The 20,716-nt window shown below is 34.3% G+C and overlaps 1 protein-coding gene across 1 annotated transcript in view; it reads right to left on the reverse strand.

Annotated features, from left to right (window-relative positions):
- Positions 1-20,716, reverse strand: part of NDUFS4 (NADH:ubiquinone oxidoreductase subunit S4) — a 47,791-nt gene that overhangs the window by 14,152 nt on the left and 12,923 nt on the right. The window contains exon 2 of the mRNA XM_026716517.2: positions 19,148-19,226. Within this exon, the coding sequence (XP_026572302.1) occupies positions 19,148-19,226 (79 nt within the window). The remainder of the gene's footprint in view (positions 1-19,147; positions 19,227-20,716) is intronic.

The following is a 20,716-nucleotide window of genomic DNA, read 5'->3' on the forward strand; positions in this document are numbered from 1 at the left end:
ACACAAAACTACACTCTCTTCCGACTGACAGGCATTTATTTGATTGCTTAAAAAGAAATATCACAAAGGTTGTTTGATTGGACAATCAATTGTAGTACTTCACACAATTGGTTTCCCCTATGGTATAAATAAGATGAGGCTTAACTGTTGCAGCTTGTCTGTTTATAAAAATCAACTGGCAATTTATTCACATTCACACAGATACATTCTTAAAGTTAGGATTTGTGTGTCTCTGAATAAATACGTAACTGACAAGAAAGTACTTTCTACTGATTCTAAAAGGGATGCCACAAGTATACATTAAGGAAAAACGACAGAAAGTAACAAAAATAGAAGTATCTAACCTTCATACTATTTACTTTTGGAATTATGTTATGCAAAGCGTAGAAAAGTATTAAGAAATTGTAAAGAAAACAAAACCTAAACATGAGATGAGAAAAAGAAAATTAGTTAAATTTAGTTTACACCAACACTATTCACAATATTTCCCCACATTTTTCATTCTTCCAGAATGCCCTTGTACCACTTCATCCTCTGCTTTTTTAAACTTCTCATGCCCTTCTTTTGAAGGATCTCATCAACTCCATCCAATCACCAGTTTCAAGTGGGAAGTAATTAAGGCATGAGTGACAGTGACCATGCCCATTTATCACTTCATATGTTGCTCTTTTGCTCTTTTAAATTTACCTCATTTTTATAAGATTAATCAGTTCCATCCCACTATAACTTTTTGGTTCTTTCTGTTCTCTTCACTTGTTCACTCTGCTTCCAGGTATTTGTTTTAGGATTCAGTCCTCATGCATTCTCTCTATATGACCAAATTTATGTCTTTGAAATAGTCACTCGCTTTTCCTTCCTTCCTTCCTTCCTTCCTTCCTTCCTTCCTTCCTTCCTTCCTTCCTTCCTTCCTTCCTTCCCTCCCTCCCTCCCTCCCTCCCTCAAATTCATGTACTTTCTGTGGAAGTCAGTTAAATTGGCACTCTTTTTTTGAACTATTACCATCTGGCAGACAGTACAGGATAATAAAAACAAGAATAAATAGGCTGAAAAACAGCTTCTATCCCAGGGCAGTAATTATTTCAAATTCTATTGTACAGTGCAATATTAATGCAATATCGGGTTTTCAATTCAGTTGTATAGAATGTGAAGGATGTGTGTTTGTGTTTTATTATTATAGTTATAATGTACACTGAAGATGGTATTTAATTTTGTTATACAAGGTGCAATGACAATAAAGTAAACTAAACTAATTACTGTTGCTAGTCTTCATTCTCCTGTCAAAGCAACTATCCTGATCATTCATACATTAATTTTCATACCGTACATTGCATCATATAATCTAACATTTTCTGCAAATACTTCAGATTCTCAGCCAACAATTCAGGATTCTCCACATACAGGTAGTACTGTCCATATCCTACAAATCATAAAATACATAAAATATGCTTGGGATGCAATAGCCATAGATGTGTTCTTGGAAATAATGTGTGCCTGCAGCCCAGTGCATTTTTTTTAAACAGCCACATGCATCTTAAAACAATGAAAAGAAGAAAAATAAAGTTGTGGTGGTGAAGGCAGCTGCAAGATGGGGCTAGGAGCGGCTTCTCCCATTTGCCATCTGGTTAATGAGATTTTTTATGAATGGGCCACAGTGACAATGATTTTGCACATGTATAAGCCTCCTCGCGACAGAGTTGTTAAGAATTCCCATGGTATGATTCCAGATTCCAAATGTGTTTCCCAGCCTTCAAAAGCTACTCCTTGAGACAGATTTGACAAAATGGGGAAACTTACAATTATCATTGATTGGGAGAATATCTACAATTAAGATGAATGTATTGCCTATAATTTTATATTTATTCCAGACAATTCCAATCCGACTAGGAAAAGAGTTTTTTGAAGACTTAAATAGAATTGTGTTGAAATATATTTGGCAGGGCAAAAAAGCAAGAATAAAATTAAAACTGTTACAAGATGCAAGAATAAGAGGAGGGTTTACCTTGCCTAACTGGGAGTTGTATTACCAAGCGACAAATTTGATGTGGGTAAAGGAATGGATAACATTATGGAACAATAGACTATTGACCTTAGAAGGGCATGACTTGCTGTTAGGATGGCATGCCTTCCTTTGGTATAAGGGAACTAAAACACAGGGTATTTTAGAAGACATTATATTCGAGAGGCATTCTTTTTGAACTGGGAGAAGATAAAAAGACAATATTATTTAAAAATTCCATTATGGATATCTACCATTGAAGCCTTTTCTTATCCAATAATATATAAAAAAGAACAGTTAGATATAGTGAGATATTGAATGAAAAGGATGAACTTAAATCTATGCAAGCGTTGGAAGAACAAGGTGTAAAAATGAACTGTTTTTCATATTTGCAAATACAATCTAGATTTGATAAAGATGTTAAAACAGAAGGTATTTATGAGAAGTTGACTGATTTAGATAAAGTTTTGATGGGTACTGATGAAAAGGTAATTAAAAACATTATGGACACTTATTACAATTTAAATTGGAGGAGGAACAAGTTAAAGAAATGATTGCTTTTGGATATGGGATTGATTTAGAAAAATGGCAAAAATTGTGGTCACGAAATTATAAAATGACAATGTCAACTGCATATAAAGAAAATCTGTATAAGATGTTTTACAGGTGGCATCTACCCCCGATGAGACTTGCGAGAATGTTTAAGAATAAATCGGATAAATGTTGGAAATGTCATCAGATACCTGGTTCATATTACCATATGTGGTGGACATGCTTGGACGCAAAGAAATATTGGACTAAAATCCACACATGGTTGGAAAAAGTGATAAAACAACATATAGACTTTAAACCAGAGATCTTTTTATTGGGAATTATACTGGAAATATACAACAAAGACTTGAAATATTTGATTGTAAATGAATTAACAGAGGCTAGGATTGTATTTGCTAAGAATTGGAAAAACAACAAAATACCTATGCAGGGGGAAGTTATTAAGAAAATTATGGACTGTGCTGAAATGAGTAAATTGACATTTGAAATTAGAGAACAAGAAGATAAGCAATTTTATATGATATGGGATTTGTTTTATCAATGGTTGGACAAAAGACATGGTAATGCAATAGACTAGATAATTCTGTGATAGAAACTTAATAGATTGATATAAAACATAATATAGACATATATAACCATTGGTTGAAAGCATAACATAAATTTTAAGATAAAATTTGGAATATCTCGTATAAAATGATGGAATAAATAGTTTAGTCATGGATGATTAATAACTGATAAATATACAAGCATATGTTAGTTTGACAATGTGAAAATTGATATAAACTGTGAGTAAATGACTATAAAAGGATAGCACAAAAGATTTGTAACCAACTGACACACTGTACGTATGTAAAATGGAAGATGGTTTTTATGTTTTTATGTCCTGTATGTATATGTTTGCTTAAAAAAAAATTCTTTTATTGAAAAAAAAGCTACTCCTGCAAAAATCTCAGTTCTTTATTGACTCCAGAGATATATTTGGACAAATGGGATAAGCCATCAAGGAGCAATTGCAACTTCATTTTACGTATTTCTGAATTTTCTTCCTGAACCAGAAGAATATTTTATAAGTAATTGTAGCTCATTTAGGATATATGAAAAGTGTAATTCAATGAGAATATCTCATTAAAGGAAATTAGACCCCTACTTGAAATAAACAAGGAATGTATTAGGCTTTTTTACCTCCATGGTCTATCCATATACTTGGGTAATAATGGGTTCAATCCACAATTTCCCTGAATTTGTGTCCAATGGATGTTATGAGGAAATAAGACCATTTTGTCTAAAAATAGACACAATGAAGGAAAACAATCATTCCATATATTTATTTATTTCTTTGTTCATTCAATGAAATCTTTTCTGTTTTTTTCAGATATCATCAGGACACATTTTCCACAAGGCTTCACCCAGGACACTTACAAAGCAAACACTGAAAACAAGTATTATAGGATATATGCCTTACAAAAATTGCTAGCCTTAGCAAATTATTTTTCAATCTCAGTTTTCACTCCACCAAATCAATTTGCACAATGGATGCAAATTTAAACATAGTGGACCACAATGTTAAGACACTTAGGCCTATAGGTTATGCTTTGCCAAATAGCAACCATGAAGAAGTATACATTAGAAACTGCAATTTAGCAGAAAAAAACAAATGTGAGCCACCATTTCTTCCATGGGAAAAAAAGAACATAAAGACCTATTTTGCAAGGCTGGAGGGACTAATCTGCTTAATTACCGTAATGTGTGTCACTCAGGAGCATTTCACGACCAAAAGCCAGACATATGAACATTAGCCTGCTGGAATAATTTTCATCTTTTTACATAATAAATAAACTTAACTTTTAAATAAATATTAATAATGTTCTTGTATTATTTGACAAATCACTAATAATAATCTTTTCTTCCATTAGAAAGTTCTATTGATCTTGAATACCGAGAAACATGTTGAATGGACAAAAAAAATTTTAGGAGCTGACTCATACTGGAAACTTATGTTCTAAACATAAACCTCCTCTGATTTAAGGAAGAATAGATCTGAATAAAAAGTGAAGTATTCACTTAGTAAATTCTTAAACCCTAGGAATAACATCTTACTGCTCCAAGTTGCCTTTTGAAAATGTATAACAATCTACTATAATTATTTCATTCACACAGCTTTAACTGCTGACCAAAGAAATCGTCTTTTTAGTCACATTTAAAGGGGTTAAATCTCCTGCTTCTAGATGCCATTTAAAATAGTTAAGGAGCTGGGAAGGAAAAATAACTAAATTCATTTCTCCACTGTGTACTTTGTTCCAAATTCAAGACCTCGGTGAAAGTACCAGTGAATCAAATGGGTACAACACTATTTTTGGGAGAAGTTGTTTAAAAATTTATCCAGCTTCATGATTTCAAGTTCACTTTCCTTTAATTATTGGCAACACAGAATGTGTGGGAGTTCTTTGATACACATGGATGTATATGTATATTTCAAGATGTTTAATGAAGAAATAGGAAAAGATAAACTGGGAAAACTATATATAAAATGAATTAGTATGGCACATAATTCTTTCTATTTTGAAGCTTACTCTTGGATGTAGTGATATAAAGGAGAAATTTTAAATATTTCTTTTTGTCTTCTTTATTAAAGAGTTAAATATTCTATAATAGAATTCTTGGAGATTTAAAAACTTGTATATAGAGTTCAAGTCTTTATACCATGTACTTCCCCAAAGGAAGGGGGAAACCAATGGAATTACTGACTAAAAAACAAACAAACCAACAGTGGAATAATAATGTCCATTAGTATGATCTTGCTTTAGTTCTCAAGTAGCTTTGGCCAACTTATTATAGCACACAAATTCACAAGGTGAAGTATTAAGTAACATGATAGAAGTAAAAAATAAGGCAGAATAAAATTTTGTTTCTGTCCCAAGTTATTTATGAACATTTAAGTGTCAGCAGTTTGTGTTTCAAGAGACAGAAATATATCCAAAATTTCCATCTGCACAATCCCAAAGAGACTATATAGCATCCATGTGAGCAAGTAGCTGTTTAACATTTTCCTCCTCTCCAAATAAAGGAAGCTGGGAACAAGTGATGGGAAGTTGATGTCAAAATGCAGAAAACCTCCCAGCAAGCTCCCAGCAGCCACCCAAGATTCTGAAACTTGCTAGCTGCCCTCTTTTCAATGCCAGAATTTCACACATTTCAATGACCATTATGACTTCAAAGAATCAAATTTTCATCATTGTCCCTCATCTGCCAGTTGATTTGTATAAAAAAAAATCTGCATGCACTCAAGACAAAAGGTTCCTTCCTTCCATGCCTATGTATCAAGTTTAAAAGTACTGTTTGTGACAGTTGTGTCTGTGGTAAATTGGGATAACACTGAAGAAGTGCAGCTGCTCGGCAGGAGTCTCCTTTTTGGCTGCATTTCAGTTAAATAAAAACGGAATAATTAGTCCCTGCTTTTATTAAACTGAAAAAATGCCAGTGACCTTCATAATTACTTCCGGTTCCCTAGCCTACTTCAACTCCATAATAGATCCTTGGATTAAAAATAAGAGGGATTAAAGATCAACAACCTCCCATATTTTTTGACAAAGAGTAGTCCAAATATACAAAAATAAAACTGAGACCACAAAGGTGATACAAGTTCACTTTGCTAGGATGGATACCTGAACAAAGTGAACCTTAAACAAAATAATATAAACATTTTTATCTGTCGAGCTTCAAAAATACTAATGTGAAAATTTGGGCTGCATTAGTTTAGTTGCTTTTCCCATTACATTGCAGCCTTCTCCTACCCTTGATAGATCTCCCATCATTTCCAGCTAGGATGGTCCTGTTGCACTTAAGTTTAACTATAGACTTGCTGGTTAAAAGCAGAGGAAACTACAGGCTCTCAAGACCTGGCTACAGGCCTGGTGCTCCCAGCAAGCAGGTAACTTGCTCAGATGGCTTCATTGTTCAGGTATTCATTGTTATCCTCCCTGTCCTGGTTTTTTTTATATCTGTGAATATGGATTTTTATTTTGTTATTTTTATTTGTTGTTTTTTGTGTGATTTATTTAGCTTTATCATCTCTGCCCTGTACTCCCTTCACTGGCACTATAACTAAACTATAAAAACACTCTTAGAACATGTATCCTCTGAAGCATTTCGATACAGACCAATTTCTTCTTCACATTAATTCAATATTTGTGCATTTATCCACAATTGCATTAAATTCCACTAATAAATTTCATAGAATCTTAGGGAGGGAAGAGATCTTGGCGGTCTTCTAATCAAGCACCCTGCTCAGGGCAGGAGTCTTATACCATCCCAGTCAAATAGCTGTCCAGTCTATTTTTGAAAATCTGCAGTGATGGAACACCCACAATCCCAAGAGGCCAGCTACTCCATTGAACCTTACATTTTCACTTAAAAATATACCAACTTGGATCAAACTGATTGAGAATTTACAACTGTAACAAAGTTGTTGTTTTTTTTTTAAAAAAAAAAAACCTTTCAAGGAACTGCAATGCTCCAACGTATCTTTCATATTGGGTTTTAAATCAGCCCAAAACTGCTGGGTGAAGATATCGTGAGATTCGGACTGAGGTTGCATCCGTGATACCCAAGTATCTCTCATTAAATCCAGATGATCTCAATTAAAGCTTGAAGAAAGGCTAAGAAACTAAAATCCAATATATGTAACATGAAAAAACTGTTTGCAGATGGTTTGTCTATCCAATTAAATTGTACTTAACCTAGTTATGTTCCTAGAATAAAAAAAAAAAAAATCCCATCCCAAATCTTATTTCCTTTGGAACTCTTATAAAATTTGTAAGATGTTTATTTGCTGCTAAATTTTGTTGGCAAATCATGCTACTAGCATTTGACAGCAAATGGCAGAGAGCTCTGCCTACTGCAAATAGGCCTTAACACATCAATATATTACACCAATATTTATGATATCATTAAACGTATTTATTTAGTTACTGGATACTGTGCACATAGTGTATACAGTACACACAGTCACTTGTGACCTCTCCTCTGGATTACTGCAACACATTCTGCCCTTGAAGATATTTGCTTCAACTGGGACAGAATGTAGCTGCACTAATAGTAAAATGGGATCAGATATTCAACACATCTAACACCACTTCCATGTGGACCTCATTGGCTGCCAGTGTGCATCCAGGTGCAATTCAGGGTGCTGGTTATTACATTTAAATATTATCATGGCTTGCAGCTTACTTAAGGAACTATCTTCTCCCAGTCTTTTCTAGCCATCCAATTTGGTTTGGCGTGTTTCAGGTCCTATCAGCGAAGGAATGTTGGATATTGCAGATCAGGAGATATGCCCTCTGGAATATCCTCCTGCCAGAAATTAGTATGACCTAAATCCATTGGCCTTTTGAAAGCTGGGGAATTCTGGGAGTTGAAACTGAGACATCTTAAAATCTCCAATTTCGAAAGTCAGGTGTTTTAAACATGCAATTTGTTATAGATAAAAGGATTTGAATATGAATTTATTTCTATAATTACAACAAATAGGTTCAAGACCCTGATTAGATAGTCTTCATATAAATAGGGGCAACAAAAAAGAATGCCTACTGTTCACCTTTATTTATTCCTTCTATACACATATTTGCTCAAGAAAAATAGAGAAATAGGCTATGGCAGAGAAGGAACATCTCCCGATCTGCAATGTATAAAAATTGTATATTAATTTATTTGCAGATACATGTTTATAAATGTAAAAAAATGTGAAAGCTGCCAAATATGTCATTTGTTCAATTAAATAATGTCAGGTTATATGCTTAGAAGTTGATAAGCCTTCTTAATATTCTATTAATACTGGAATGTTCTCTTAATACTGGAAAATTATAAGAATAACTTCAAGAAATTACGGTACTTGCCACTCTTTTGCAAAATGTTATATCAGAAGATAAGTTTTTTTATTTGTGATGTTAGGGAATAGGGAATGTTATTTTTAGTCCTGGCATGATCCAATCATTCTCTAGCCTTAGAGTTCTCTGTAGCTGCTTTTCACCACAGGAAGTTGGGGCCTATTAAATTGCTCCACCCTGGGAGTCAATAGATCCTGTTGATTTGAGGGAATTTGGGGTTATCCCTGAGGCTCTGATGTGCTGGTTGCCTGAGGCCTCAGATATGAGGACTCCTTTTACACGTGGAACCAAAGAGCCCTTTGGTTTTCTAAAGATTTCCGCAAGATGAAGTGGCATCAGATATGCTTAAGAACTGCTGGAGGAAAATGAATATCAAATCTGATCAAACAAAAGCAAAATTTTCTATTAAGGTTTCCTTCATGGCGATAAGAACAGAAAAACTTATTTTTCCAATCAGTAGCTTGTTAATGGTACTGTAGATCTGATATTTCCTGAGGAGAAAGTAGGGAAAAATCTACAAGATGTAGAGAATGCTGCTGTAAAGAATATTTTTAAAAAGCATTTATACAGCCATCAATCTTATAACCAACTCTGGACAGCTCTCAATCAATATTCCCAACCTCTGTAAAGAAAATTCACTGAGATCTGTTTGATTTGGTTATCTTTTGGGTTTTGATCTTTGGCTCTTTTCCAATTGCTTGATCATTGCCTTTAAAAGTTGCAATTAATCAGTTCAATACAAGTAGTTCTTAACTTACGATCATAATTGAGCCCAAAAATTCTGTTGCTAAATGAGACATTTGTTAAATGAATTTTGCCCCATTTTACGACTTTTCTTACCACAGTTAAGTGAATCACTGCAATTGTTCAGTTAGTAGCATGATTGTTAAATGAATCTGGCTTCTTCACTTTGCTTGTCAGATGGTTGCAAAAGGGATTACATGACTCTGGGACTCTGCAACCATCATAAATATGAGTTATTTGCCAAGCTTCTTGATTTTGATCACATGACCATGGGAATATTGCAACAGATGTAACTGTGAAAAATGGTCATAAATCACTTTTTTTTAGTACCATCGTAACTTCGGTCACTAAATGAACTATTGTAAGTCTAGGACTACCCATACAAGAGTGCAAATAGGAGGAATTCATATAATCAGTAAAGGAAATTGAATTGAATATGCTTAGTAAAATGAACTTTCACAAGTACAAATTTAGTTTCAAATGAATCAAACCCAATTATTCCTTCATTTAATTATTATAATTAAAACATCTGAATAACATATCACTATTTCTATTTAATAGGAAGACAGTCTAAAAAAGCTTTAAACTAAAAAAGCAGTAAACATAACAAATTCTGTTGAAATACTTTAAATACATTTTGCTGGACATCCTCATCGAAAAGTTGACTGACTTGAATTTCCCTTCTCTCACCTGTGATTAGATTAAAGACTTTCTGATGGACCGGCCACAAACAGTGAAAGCTGGATCTTTCACATCCTCCTCCCTGAAGCTCAGCGCTGCTCTTCTCAGGGCTGTGTGTTCAGCCCCTCCCTGTACTCGTACACATATGACTGCATATCTTCTAATCCATCTAACGTGATAATAAAGTTTACAGATGATACTACCGTACTGGGTCTATTACAGGAGACAAATTAGCATACAGGGAAGGAGTCCAGAAATTATCCACATGGTGCTCAGAAAACAACTTGCATCTAAACACCAGCAAGACAAAGGAGATGGTGTTAGACTTCCGGAAACAGAGAGGAACCTGCCCCACTCTACATCAAGGGGGTCTTGTGGAGAGGGTCTCCTTTTTCAAATTTCTGGGAGTCCACCTTAGCCAAGATCTCACCTGGAAAAACAATACAATCCAGGTGGTCAGGAAGGCTCAACAGAGGCTCCATTTCCTTAGGGTCTTGCAGAAATATCAGGTGGAATAAGGACTGATGACTTCCTTTTACTGGTCTACAATAGAAAGCGTATTACATATTGTATTACAGTATGGTATGCTGGTTTGACAGCTGCAGACAAAAAGGCATTACAGAGGGTGATGAGCACAGCCCAAAAATTATTGGCTGTCCCCTGACACCACTGGATGAAATCCACTGGATGAAGAACCCATTGCCTCAGCAGAGTGAGGAAAATCCTCAGGGATAATTCACACCCTGGTCAGCGCTTCTTTACTCTCCTACCATAGGGCAAGAGATATAGAAGCATAGCCAGCGCAACGAATAAGCTGAAAAATAGCTTTTATCTGTGCTGTCAGACTTCTGAACGCAACATAAACACCACAATTAGGTTTAATATGATAGACTTGCAGGGTCAGCACCAAGGAGGCTCATTTCAATTTCATTGTACATATGTTGTGCATTCACAATAAACGTTTGATCTGATTTTAAAAATTTTTTTGTCTAACATAGAATTTTTAAAATTTCTCTTTAAAATTTAATCAAGCAAATAACCAGAAATTGATTCTGAAAATAACTCACAAGAACACCATGAACTTTTCAAACTGTGTTGATAGGCCTACAAACAAATTAGTAGATATTTACAGATTCAACAGTAAGCTAGTTTACTTGGTTTAAAGTTTTTGAGACATTGTAATATCTTTTATTATGCTTGATTTTGGTTAAATATGAAAATTTTTCTTAGCATATACATCAATGCAATATAAGAATCTGATTATTGTTATTGTTAGTTACTAGTTTGTTACCATAACATAATTTAAAATAAATACATTTCAATGAATGAGTGATATTTAAGTGGGAGAAATGATTCCAGATGAAAAAGTGACACAAAGAACTCTGAAATAACTTACTATAAAGGATATGTATATCCTAATTTGTTCATAATTTATCTGCTAAATTAACATTTTTCTTAACTTATCTGTAAATCTTATGCTTGACGAAATTGCATTGTTTAAATATTTAGAAACACATTTGCGTTTATACAGTACACACACACACACACACACACACACACACACACCTACATTGGTTTGTACATTCTCAATTTTTATGTGTTCTTCCTACCCTTGGTTATTTTTATATATATACTGGCTTATTTTTTTCTTTTAGTTTTATGTTTTTTAAAAAAGATGTGATTTTCTTTTAAAAAATCATCAGAATTCCCTCTTTCTATAACTCCTAAATAGAGTATGTGTCATTATCAGGCATTGTTCTTCAAATGTAACCCTACTGTGAAAGGCTGCCGATTGCAGATAACAGAAAGAGGCCCCTTTTTGGGGATAGCAGTCTTGTGGGGAGAATGCCCTTCCTAGATAGGATCTATCTGAATTTTCTTTACTACCAGGTAAAAACTACTGCTTTTTAGTATGAATTTTGAGGTCATGGCTTCTTAAAATGTTAGACTTAGTTGTATTTAATTTTACTACTTAAACACCTTTACAAATACTATGTTTTATATTATAATAGAATCTTTATTGCTAACTTTTAATTGTATTAATACTTAATTTTCCACAAGTTATGGATTATCACAGAAATATTTATAAATAGCAAAGTAAAACACAAAAAGGAAAACAGATGTCTTGCAAAATACATATTTCATATTGAACAATATTAAGAACTAAACATATGTATTCAACATTAAACATTTAAAAGCCTGCTCCGAACTGCCATCACACAGTACTGTCTGAGTTATTCTTTGATGTAAAGCAAAGAAACTCATGAATTAAAAAAGACTCCAGTCTGCCCTTCAAAGAGAAATATCCTTTGACCCAGTGCTCCAGACTAAAGCCTTGAAATATCTGCACAAGAACCTTCTATGAGAAAAATCCAGACAAAACAGACACTTGAGGTTTTTTTTTTTAAAAAAGCTCAAATTTAATTTGTCCCTATACCCCAAAAGAGATAGCAGGGCCAATGTGAAATTGAACAGGCAAAATCAAACTTTTGTTCACTTTGCAAACCAAATGCAAATATAGTATGCACGAAAAATGTCAGGTTAGTAATTCAAAATAATAGTTGTATCTTCTGAAAAATCTGTCAGATTAGTTTTTGCAATGGAGAAGAAAATGTGCATTTCTTTTATCACATTTTCAATTAAAATGTATTCCTTTGAAACAATAAAACTCTCTCTCTCTCTATATATATATATATATATAAATTTTGTTATTTGAACTGCGACAGTTACAGATATAGTCTGTCGTCTAGCAGAATACTCGCCGCCTGCAGTCATTTTACAGAAAGCTCTGTATCACTAGCCAGTTAGCTGAGCTAGCTAACACTGCCACATGTTTAATCACAGTAATTACTTACAAAAGCAAGTGGCAGCAAGCACCGGAGGCTGAATTGAGATATGTTATTCTAATTAAAGAGGGAATTAATTGACAAGTAATGAATTGCAATGAATTAGCGATCTTTTTTTTAAGTGAATATATTTATCCAGATATAAATATGCATGCATTGGTTTAAAGGATGGCTTTAATACCTGCATAATTATCATGTTTGTTTTTCTTTTCTTAATGTTACTTTGCAGTGTTTTCTGCAATAGACAAACATTTGCAAGCTACAAGCAAGCTGAAAGAAGTGTACATTATGTCAAAAGGTAGTATTCTGATAATTGCAATTGTTTTAATATCTATTTTAAGAATACGCTTGAAAATTCATGGCAGACAAAAACCATGTGAAATATTGTACTACTTCTACTAATAAAATGTTTGGTAAACATACCTAAATAACTATGCCCCTAAATGATAGGTGATATCATCGAAAAGATAAACAGAAAAACAGCTATAACTAGTCCTTGCTTACTGACCATTAGTTCAGAAACTATCTGAAGTTGTGATGGCGCTGAACAAGTATACTTACAACTGGTCCTCAAAGTTCTAACTGTTGCATGTGATTGCAATTTGAGTGCTGGGCAACTAAGTCCAGTTGCTTTTTGAAAAAGCATCTTTGGGACAAATAAACCAGTAACTTTAAGAATATTGCAAAAGAATGACTGTTGCTGCAGGAAACTTGAAATCAAGTAGTAGGAAACAAGGGTAGTCAATAATTTTTGAAGATTAAAAATTAGGCAATCTCACAAGCATAACAAACGTTTACAAATATTCCAAGAACCGAGATAGGGAAATTGTTAGGAATAAGGATTTATGATTGTTAATTCCAGCTATTTGACTACATCTTTGAAATGTATTTATAAGTAATGCTTCTCAAACCACTTCCATTCCAGATTGTTCTACTTCTAATAATTTAACACTGATATTTCTTTGTTTTGTAACCGGATTTACAAATTCTGTTTCTGGCTGTCAACACTGTCATGACACTTAGCTGTCATGAAACTGGGGGCGGTGGGGGTGGTAATTCCGGATTATTCAAGATTAAATGAGACGCAGAGAAATGGTATAAAAATTATGTAACTACACAAGAATCCAGGAACTTCTGATGCTGATTTTGTTAATACAAAAAAGCTAGGAAACTATTATGAAAGAATTGCAGCAACTGTTCATTATCAAGTTCTATTTTCTAATTAAAAAATTGGGGGAGGGGGTTGTACCTTTTTCTTGTCTTTTTGCAACAAAGAGTAATTCTCTTTTAGATAGGATTTTCAGTTTCTACCCACCCACCCACCCACCTTTTTTTCGGTAAAAGACAGATCTAGTATCAGGTTTACTTGAGAACTATGGTAACTTTCATTGGAAGACAGACATAATTCTTAATTACATTTCTCAGATTCAACTCATTCAGAAGACAGAAGACATTCAGAAATTTCCCACTGTATGTGTGTGAGAGAGCGAATACCCATATTTATGCACTGTATTTATATTAGAAAAATGGGGAGAGAAAGAGGTGGGGGGGGCAGACAGACTGACTGACTGACTTACACAGACATTCCATAAAATTGGCCAGAATAGAAAAATATTGTTAATAAAGTGTGGCAAAAATGCAAAACTTGTTTGAACTTTCTTATGTAAATATAAGAATTACGTTGAAATAAAACAATAGAAATAAAAATAATTTAAAAGTTCTTTGAAAATAACCAAAGTTGCACTCTCATTTGCCAATTTATTTCACAAAGACTACACTTTTTTCTATATATTTTTTCAGTAAATCTTTGTCAGAGACAAAGAAGAAAAGACTCTTTTGTCAATGACACAACCTTCAGTTTAAATACAAAGCTTTGGTCATAAGGTTATAATAATCCTTCCACTGCCCGTGTCCAAGGTACAGCTGTCCTCAACTATGCTTTGAACTGGTACAAGCTACAAAAATATATTTGGATGGACACAGAACAGTAAAACAAATCTTCAGTAGCTAAAAAGGGAAAACAAACAGAACTCTTCATAATATAAATTAAGCAACAACAATATTGTTCTTGGCTACGCAAGGTACTCTTGAGGAGTGTTATTCAGTATAGGGATGAGTAGCAAGCAACAGCATTACAGTATATGTAGTTGGATTGAACTGGACAGTCCATTTGAGATAAATCTTCAGTAATATGAGTGGCTTGGCTTGCACTACTGGAAGTAAAGTAGTAGTACAAAAGTCTGTGGCCTGTTCCATATTTAGACTGTTAGGTATCAACAAATGCAATCTATTTGTTTCCTATCCATGTGTCTACATTTTTGTAATTCTGCTACTTCACATCACATATCTGATGGCACAACATAAGTTAATTTGCATACCGTATTATTTCCAAGATATTTAAGGAATAACATGACTCCAAGAATTTCATTGACGTAATTGATTTGTCCCACACTGGGGATGGAGAGGTGGAGTGTTCATTTGTTTTACAAGATTTCTAAAGTTCTCTAATAATCGTCATATGCAAAAGCCATAATGTAGCTTTTCAAGAACAGAATGTTTTCTGAATATGTTCTGATTTTGAGTCAGAAGAAAATAAAGCCCCAAATTCTAAATCATAAAAACCCATTCCAATTTACTTATCCTTTTCATTTGATAAGCTTAATTTACAACCTTTGACAATTGGTAGCAAGTTGGTCCTTACTCCTTCAATTTCCTAATGGTAAATTGGTCCAGTTTATGTTATCCTTGCCTTTGTCAAGGTTATCAGTGTGGATTTTTTACCAAGAAATCCACAACCATTAAACTTAAAACAATGAACACATTTTATTACATTATCATGTCACTAAGCTCTAGAACATTTACTGAAGTCTACAAGAAATTCCCAAACAAAAGTCACGATGAACTTTCTTTTTGGGCCTCTAAACAAAACCAACCCAAGATAAAGACAAATATTTCAACTGGCAATATACATTCATCTGCAGGCTGAGGTCAAGCAGATCAAAGAAGCAAGGCTTTCAGGACCCCCACAGGAAGAGAAACCATGAAAAATAGTCTTGCACTGCTGGTCCTCACTAACCACTATGGATGGACAAACCATAGATTAGAAGAGAATAAAATTTGTCTTCTCCATTCTATGAATAAAAGCTGAACTGAACTTAGTCACCCTCTAAGATAACTTGAGCTGAGTTAGTTTAGCAAAGGTAGCCTAGACTGTCTGAGACTAAACTACACAGATGGTATAAAAGTGCTAGTACCTATTATGAAGTATTATAATATCCTTCCTTTTATACACTAGATCCATGATGGTGAACCTCTGGCACACGTGCCACAGGTGGCACGCAGAGCCATTTGTGACAGCACGCGAGCCACAGGCAAACTTACTTCACTGTACATGTGCCTACCTCTCAGCTGATTTTTGGCTGGTTTGAGGCCTTTTTCGGCCTCCCAGGCTTTCATCACTTCCTCTATTTCTGGAAATACCGGAAGTGACAAAACGGGCCTATTTTTCAGGCTTCAGAAGCTTTCCTCAATCCTGGGACACCAAAAATTAGCTGGGAGGTCCAGTGCAGGTAAGGGGTGTGGATTGTGCGCACATGCCTTCTGGATGCTGGCACGTAAGTGTGCACAATTTTTGGCACAGGAGCTCAAAAAGGTTAGCCACCACTGCACTAGATCACACATTGTTGTGATTAACTGGTCAAATCTACATCAGAATATTTTCTGACTGAAGTCCATAATGTTAGAAAATGTTTTCTCTCTTTTTTCCTTGTGGAAAAGTAGAGCATTAAGGAAACTAGCATGTTAAGAATTCCACTTTCAATATTATATGAAGATTTATCTAACACAATAATTTACAATCATATTTATGATGTAATGATAATTTTAGTAATAATTATACACTAATATTATTAACAACAATCTCATAGTACCTACTACATACATAACATATTTTAGAATAAAACTGAATAAAGACAGCTACTTCTATATGTTTCTGGTTTTAAATGGAAAATAGTGAGATAATACTACCAACAAATTCAAAATTTCAGCTGAATTAAAAGACCTACTGACATGGTGACTCAGGCCCAAAGCCTGCAGAAACAGTTGAAGGAAAACCATTTGTAACACACAAGGAGAAACGTAATTTATACAACAGCATTGGAACTACTTTTGTTTCATATGTGAGACAATAAATCATTTTAAGTGTCACTGAGGGAGATCACCAATGAAATCTCACATCAGTAACAGGATAATTTCCCCAAACAGAGAAACCTTAGAGGAGCCACCTGTAAGTCTGAAAACATAAGATCAAGTAACTTTCAGCCACATCTCAGATCTCTAGAACTCCAATTGATAGTTTAGATAAAGCTTGCTGTTTAGTATGAAATGAGAATGCTATGTAGGATGGTACTATATTAGAACTCTTCCACTTTACCTTCCTAGACATACATACATAAACACAGGAAGGGAGTGGGAGGGGAGGGAGGAAGAGAGAGAGAGAGAGAGAGAGAGAGAAATGCAATCTGTGGATTAGCAAGTTATTAGAATGTTTAAAATACTCCAACTTAAAATGTCTATGGAGATTCTTAATCATACATTTCATGGTTGTGCCAAAGATGCTTTTACAAAAGACAAATGGACTTTCTTGGGTTTTTTCCTTGAAAATGTTTCGCTTCTCATCCAAGAAGCTTTTTCAGTTCCTCGACCTTTGGTCTAAATTAAAAGATATGCAGAATTTCATAGCAAAATAATTTTCTACCAGACATAGAATTCTATTACTTAAATTGAATGAAACCATCCAACAGAAAATATCATTGGCAAAATAGAGTCAGTCGACATTTTGATTCATAATCTAGCAGTTATTACAAAATGTTGCCTCATTTACTAATTCTAAGAATTGCTACTATACAGAAGAAAATAGGGAAAAATATTAGTTACAACTAGTAAATAATTCAATTAAAGTTATACAATACATTGGCTTCAACTTGAAAAGTTGAGACTGCATTTGTTAAAATATTTGAGAAAAAAAATAAAATTTAACTGAAGTATACCTTATTAAAGGGAAATGTTATATATTAAACTGGCACCTCTTTTTTATTTAATGCCCCAAAAATGAATAGGAAAAATTTGTCTATATCAATTATAACCGTGATAAATTCACACAAAGAAATACATTTCCCTTAATTTTAACTATTTTCCTTACTTTTGTGCAACTCAATCCAGCCATCCTAATAGGATGAAAAAATAAGAACACTTCCTTCTGCTTTTAACTTTAAATTTATGGAATGGCAGTTGCAAATAATCATCCCTGCCAATAAAAATTAGATACAGTCCTGAACTTGCATTGTGTCAAAATAGTAGTCGAAAGTGACAAAATTATCCCTGCCAAAAGCTCCATTATTATTGTAAGCTTTTAAAACTCGTTTTTTAAAAAAGAAGTGAAGTTATACAGATCTATTCTAAGTGTGTTTTGTATTTGCCTCGATAGAGATTTGTTACTATTTTTCACCTCCAAAAATAAAACACAATAATGTCAATGGAGATTATTATGAAAGCCATGATACATCAAGCCCCTACAATGCTTTACAAAAAAAAATCCAATTAATGAATAATATAAGCATAAATATTAAAGCATCACTGTTTTGGCAATAGGCCACACATTGTAATACACTGGAACTTAAAAACTGCCAAAATTATGAACTGGTAATGATTAACAAAAGAATGCTATACAGTTGTTTTTAATTGTGATCCTTCATGCACATTTTGACAGAATATATGAGATTTTACAATCAATTTATAAGGTTCATTTTTATTACATTTCTTTAAAAAGGGTCAATCTAACAATAGTTATTTTAATAACTATTATTGAATCATATATGACTTTATAATTTCATTCAGAGAAGTATTTCAAATGGCACATTGCATATTAAAACATTGCTTCCTAAACATAATGTAGGTATAGTGGTATGTCAGTACTCAACTGCTTTGAAACTCATTGAATTTGGTACTTGACACATTTTGACATGAAAATGTTGTTCCAATACTCATTTGTTTGATACTCAACGAGCAAACTAGAACTTGTCGATTGCCTCATGACTAATACATTATTCCTTATGGAAAAAAATTGTTTGGTATTTGTTTTTTCTGGTACTTGTCATGCTTCCCGGAACTAATTAATAACAAGTCCTGAAGTACCACTGAAGTTATAATGCTTAATTTCATAATATATGATTAAATATATGGAGTCCACATATTAAGCCTCCATGTATCCTTATGACCATTTTTTAACTTGAACACTTTTTGATAAGTTACCACACTATGTATTTTACTTGAAGAACTTTGATATCTGGCAATTGCACTTACATTGATTCTCAACTCCAGTATACAATTTGTAGAACCTGATACACAGAAATATCTTCAAGGGAGTATATGCATCAGAAAAGCCTTACCAATTTTTGATCAACTGTGATAAGTTGTGTATCTTGGGTTTGGTCCTGTGCCAGCTGCCAAGTGGAAGTTTTCAAAGGCCTGCAGTGCAAGATTTAGAGTGAAAAATTGGTTTGTCCAATGAAAAAATAGAGTCAGACAAATGCAGTATTATATATTTTGTTTCTCTGTGGCATCCTTCATACATACTATGACCTCCTGTTACATGTTTTTCACCTGTGTGCCCCTTTCAAATGCCCTGGGGTTCTAAGGAGGCCATATGACTCGCAATTGAGAATTGCTGACCTGGAGCAGTACTGAAGCAAGATGAAGAACGAATCCTACTGGGCACAGATAAACATCTACATTAGGAATTATTTTGGGTAATAAAAATAGTGAAATGGGCTTAAATCTCCGTTCTAATGAATCTGAAGGTCTGTAGACTTATTTCATATGATCAGATCCCTTTTGGGTACAAGAAAGGCTAGGGAGTCCTTACTGGGTCACTGTGTGGACTACTAATCTGTTAGCTAAAATTTCTCAGATTCACTCTGAGTTGAATTCTGGCTGGTTCTATAGAGGTGACTGATGTTTGATTTTGTTCCATTATCTGGGACAAGTTCCTGCTTGTTATTCCTGAAAAAATAAATAAGAGTCCTTGACATTATGATCTCTACCACCTGAGTTCTGGATTTATGTCCTGCCTGGTCAAGGCCTCCAGAACAGTTGGTGGTGCAGTTGGTTCCAAATGGCGGTTAGTACCTCTTTGCGAGAGGGGTTTGCTCCACTTGTTTTGAAGTAGGCTGTGGTCAACCCCTCCTTAAAAAAAATGTTTGAAAACTGCTACTCAATCTCTTTAGAATTTCCTTTTTAAAATAAAATTGTTTAGAGGCGCTAGATGCTCAGTTCAACAAGTCCTGGAGGAAGCAGTTATCTAGAGTCTTCAGCCAGGGTTTAGGCTGGGTCATAGAACCATAACCATACTGGCCACATTTGCGGATGACTGTTTATGGAGATTCTCAATCAACCAGGTCATGGTTGTCCCAAAGGTACTTTTCAAAAGGCAACTGGACTTTCTTCAGTTTTTCCTTGAAAATGTTTCATTTCTCATAGAAGACAACCTCCCACCCCCGTTGCCTTTATAGTCCAAAAAACTAGGGAGGGTACCTTCTGAGATGTTTGCCATGCCCACATACCTTCTGCAGACTGAACTCTACCACCTATCTCCCAATGTCATTGCCCTGTATCATTACAACTCTCTTCATCCAAATTTAACATCTACCAATAGGCAAGGTTATTTATTGGCACAGGAAAATTCATCATCAAAATTATTATCAAATACTCAGCTGTACATTTTTAAACCAAGGGAGTCTGTTGAGAAATTTATCCAGTGTCTGCAGGATTTCAAAACCTAAAAAGGGACAAGCAGACCATGACTCAACCATAGCAGGTGGGAGTAGTCTTCGGGTCCCCTGAATGTGCAGGTTTTTCATTTCAACACTAGATTGGATTTGTAAGTCCTCCTTTTACTTGAAGAACAGGTGGCAACTAAAGTTTGAAGGGGGTGGGGGGAAGCTGCACAAGGAAGCAAT

This window comes from Pseudonaja textilis, chromosome 2, assembly GCF_049901715.1.
Source record: "Pseudonaja textilis isolate UNSWEBS1 chromosome 2, rPseTex1.2, whole genome shotgun sequence".
In the NCBI taxonomy this organism is placed as follows: Eukaryota; Metazoa; Chordata; class Lepidosauria; order Squamata; family Elapidae; genus Pseudonaja; species Pseudonaja textilis.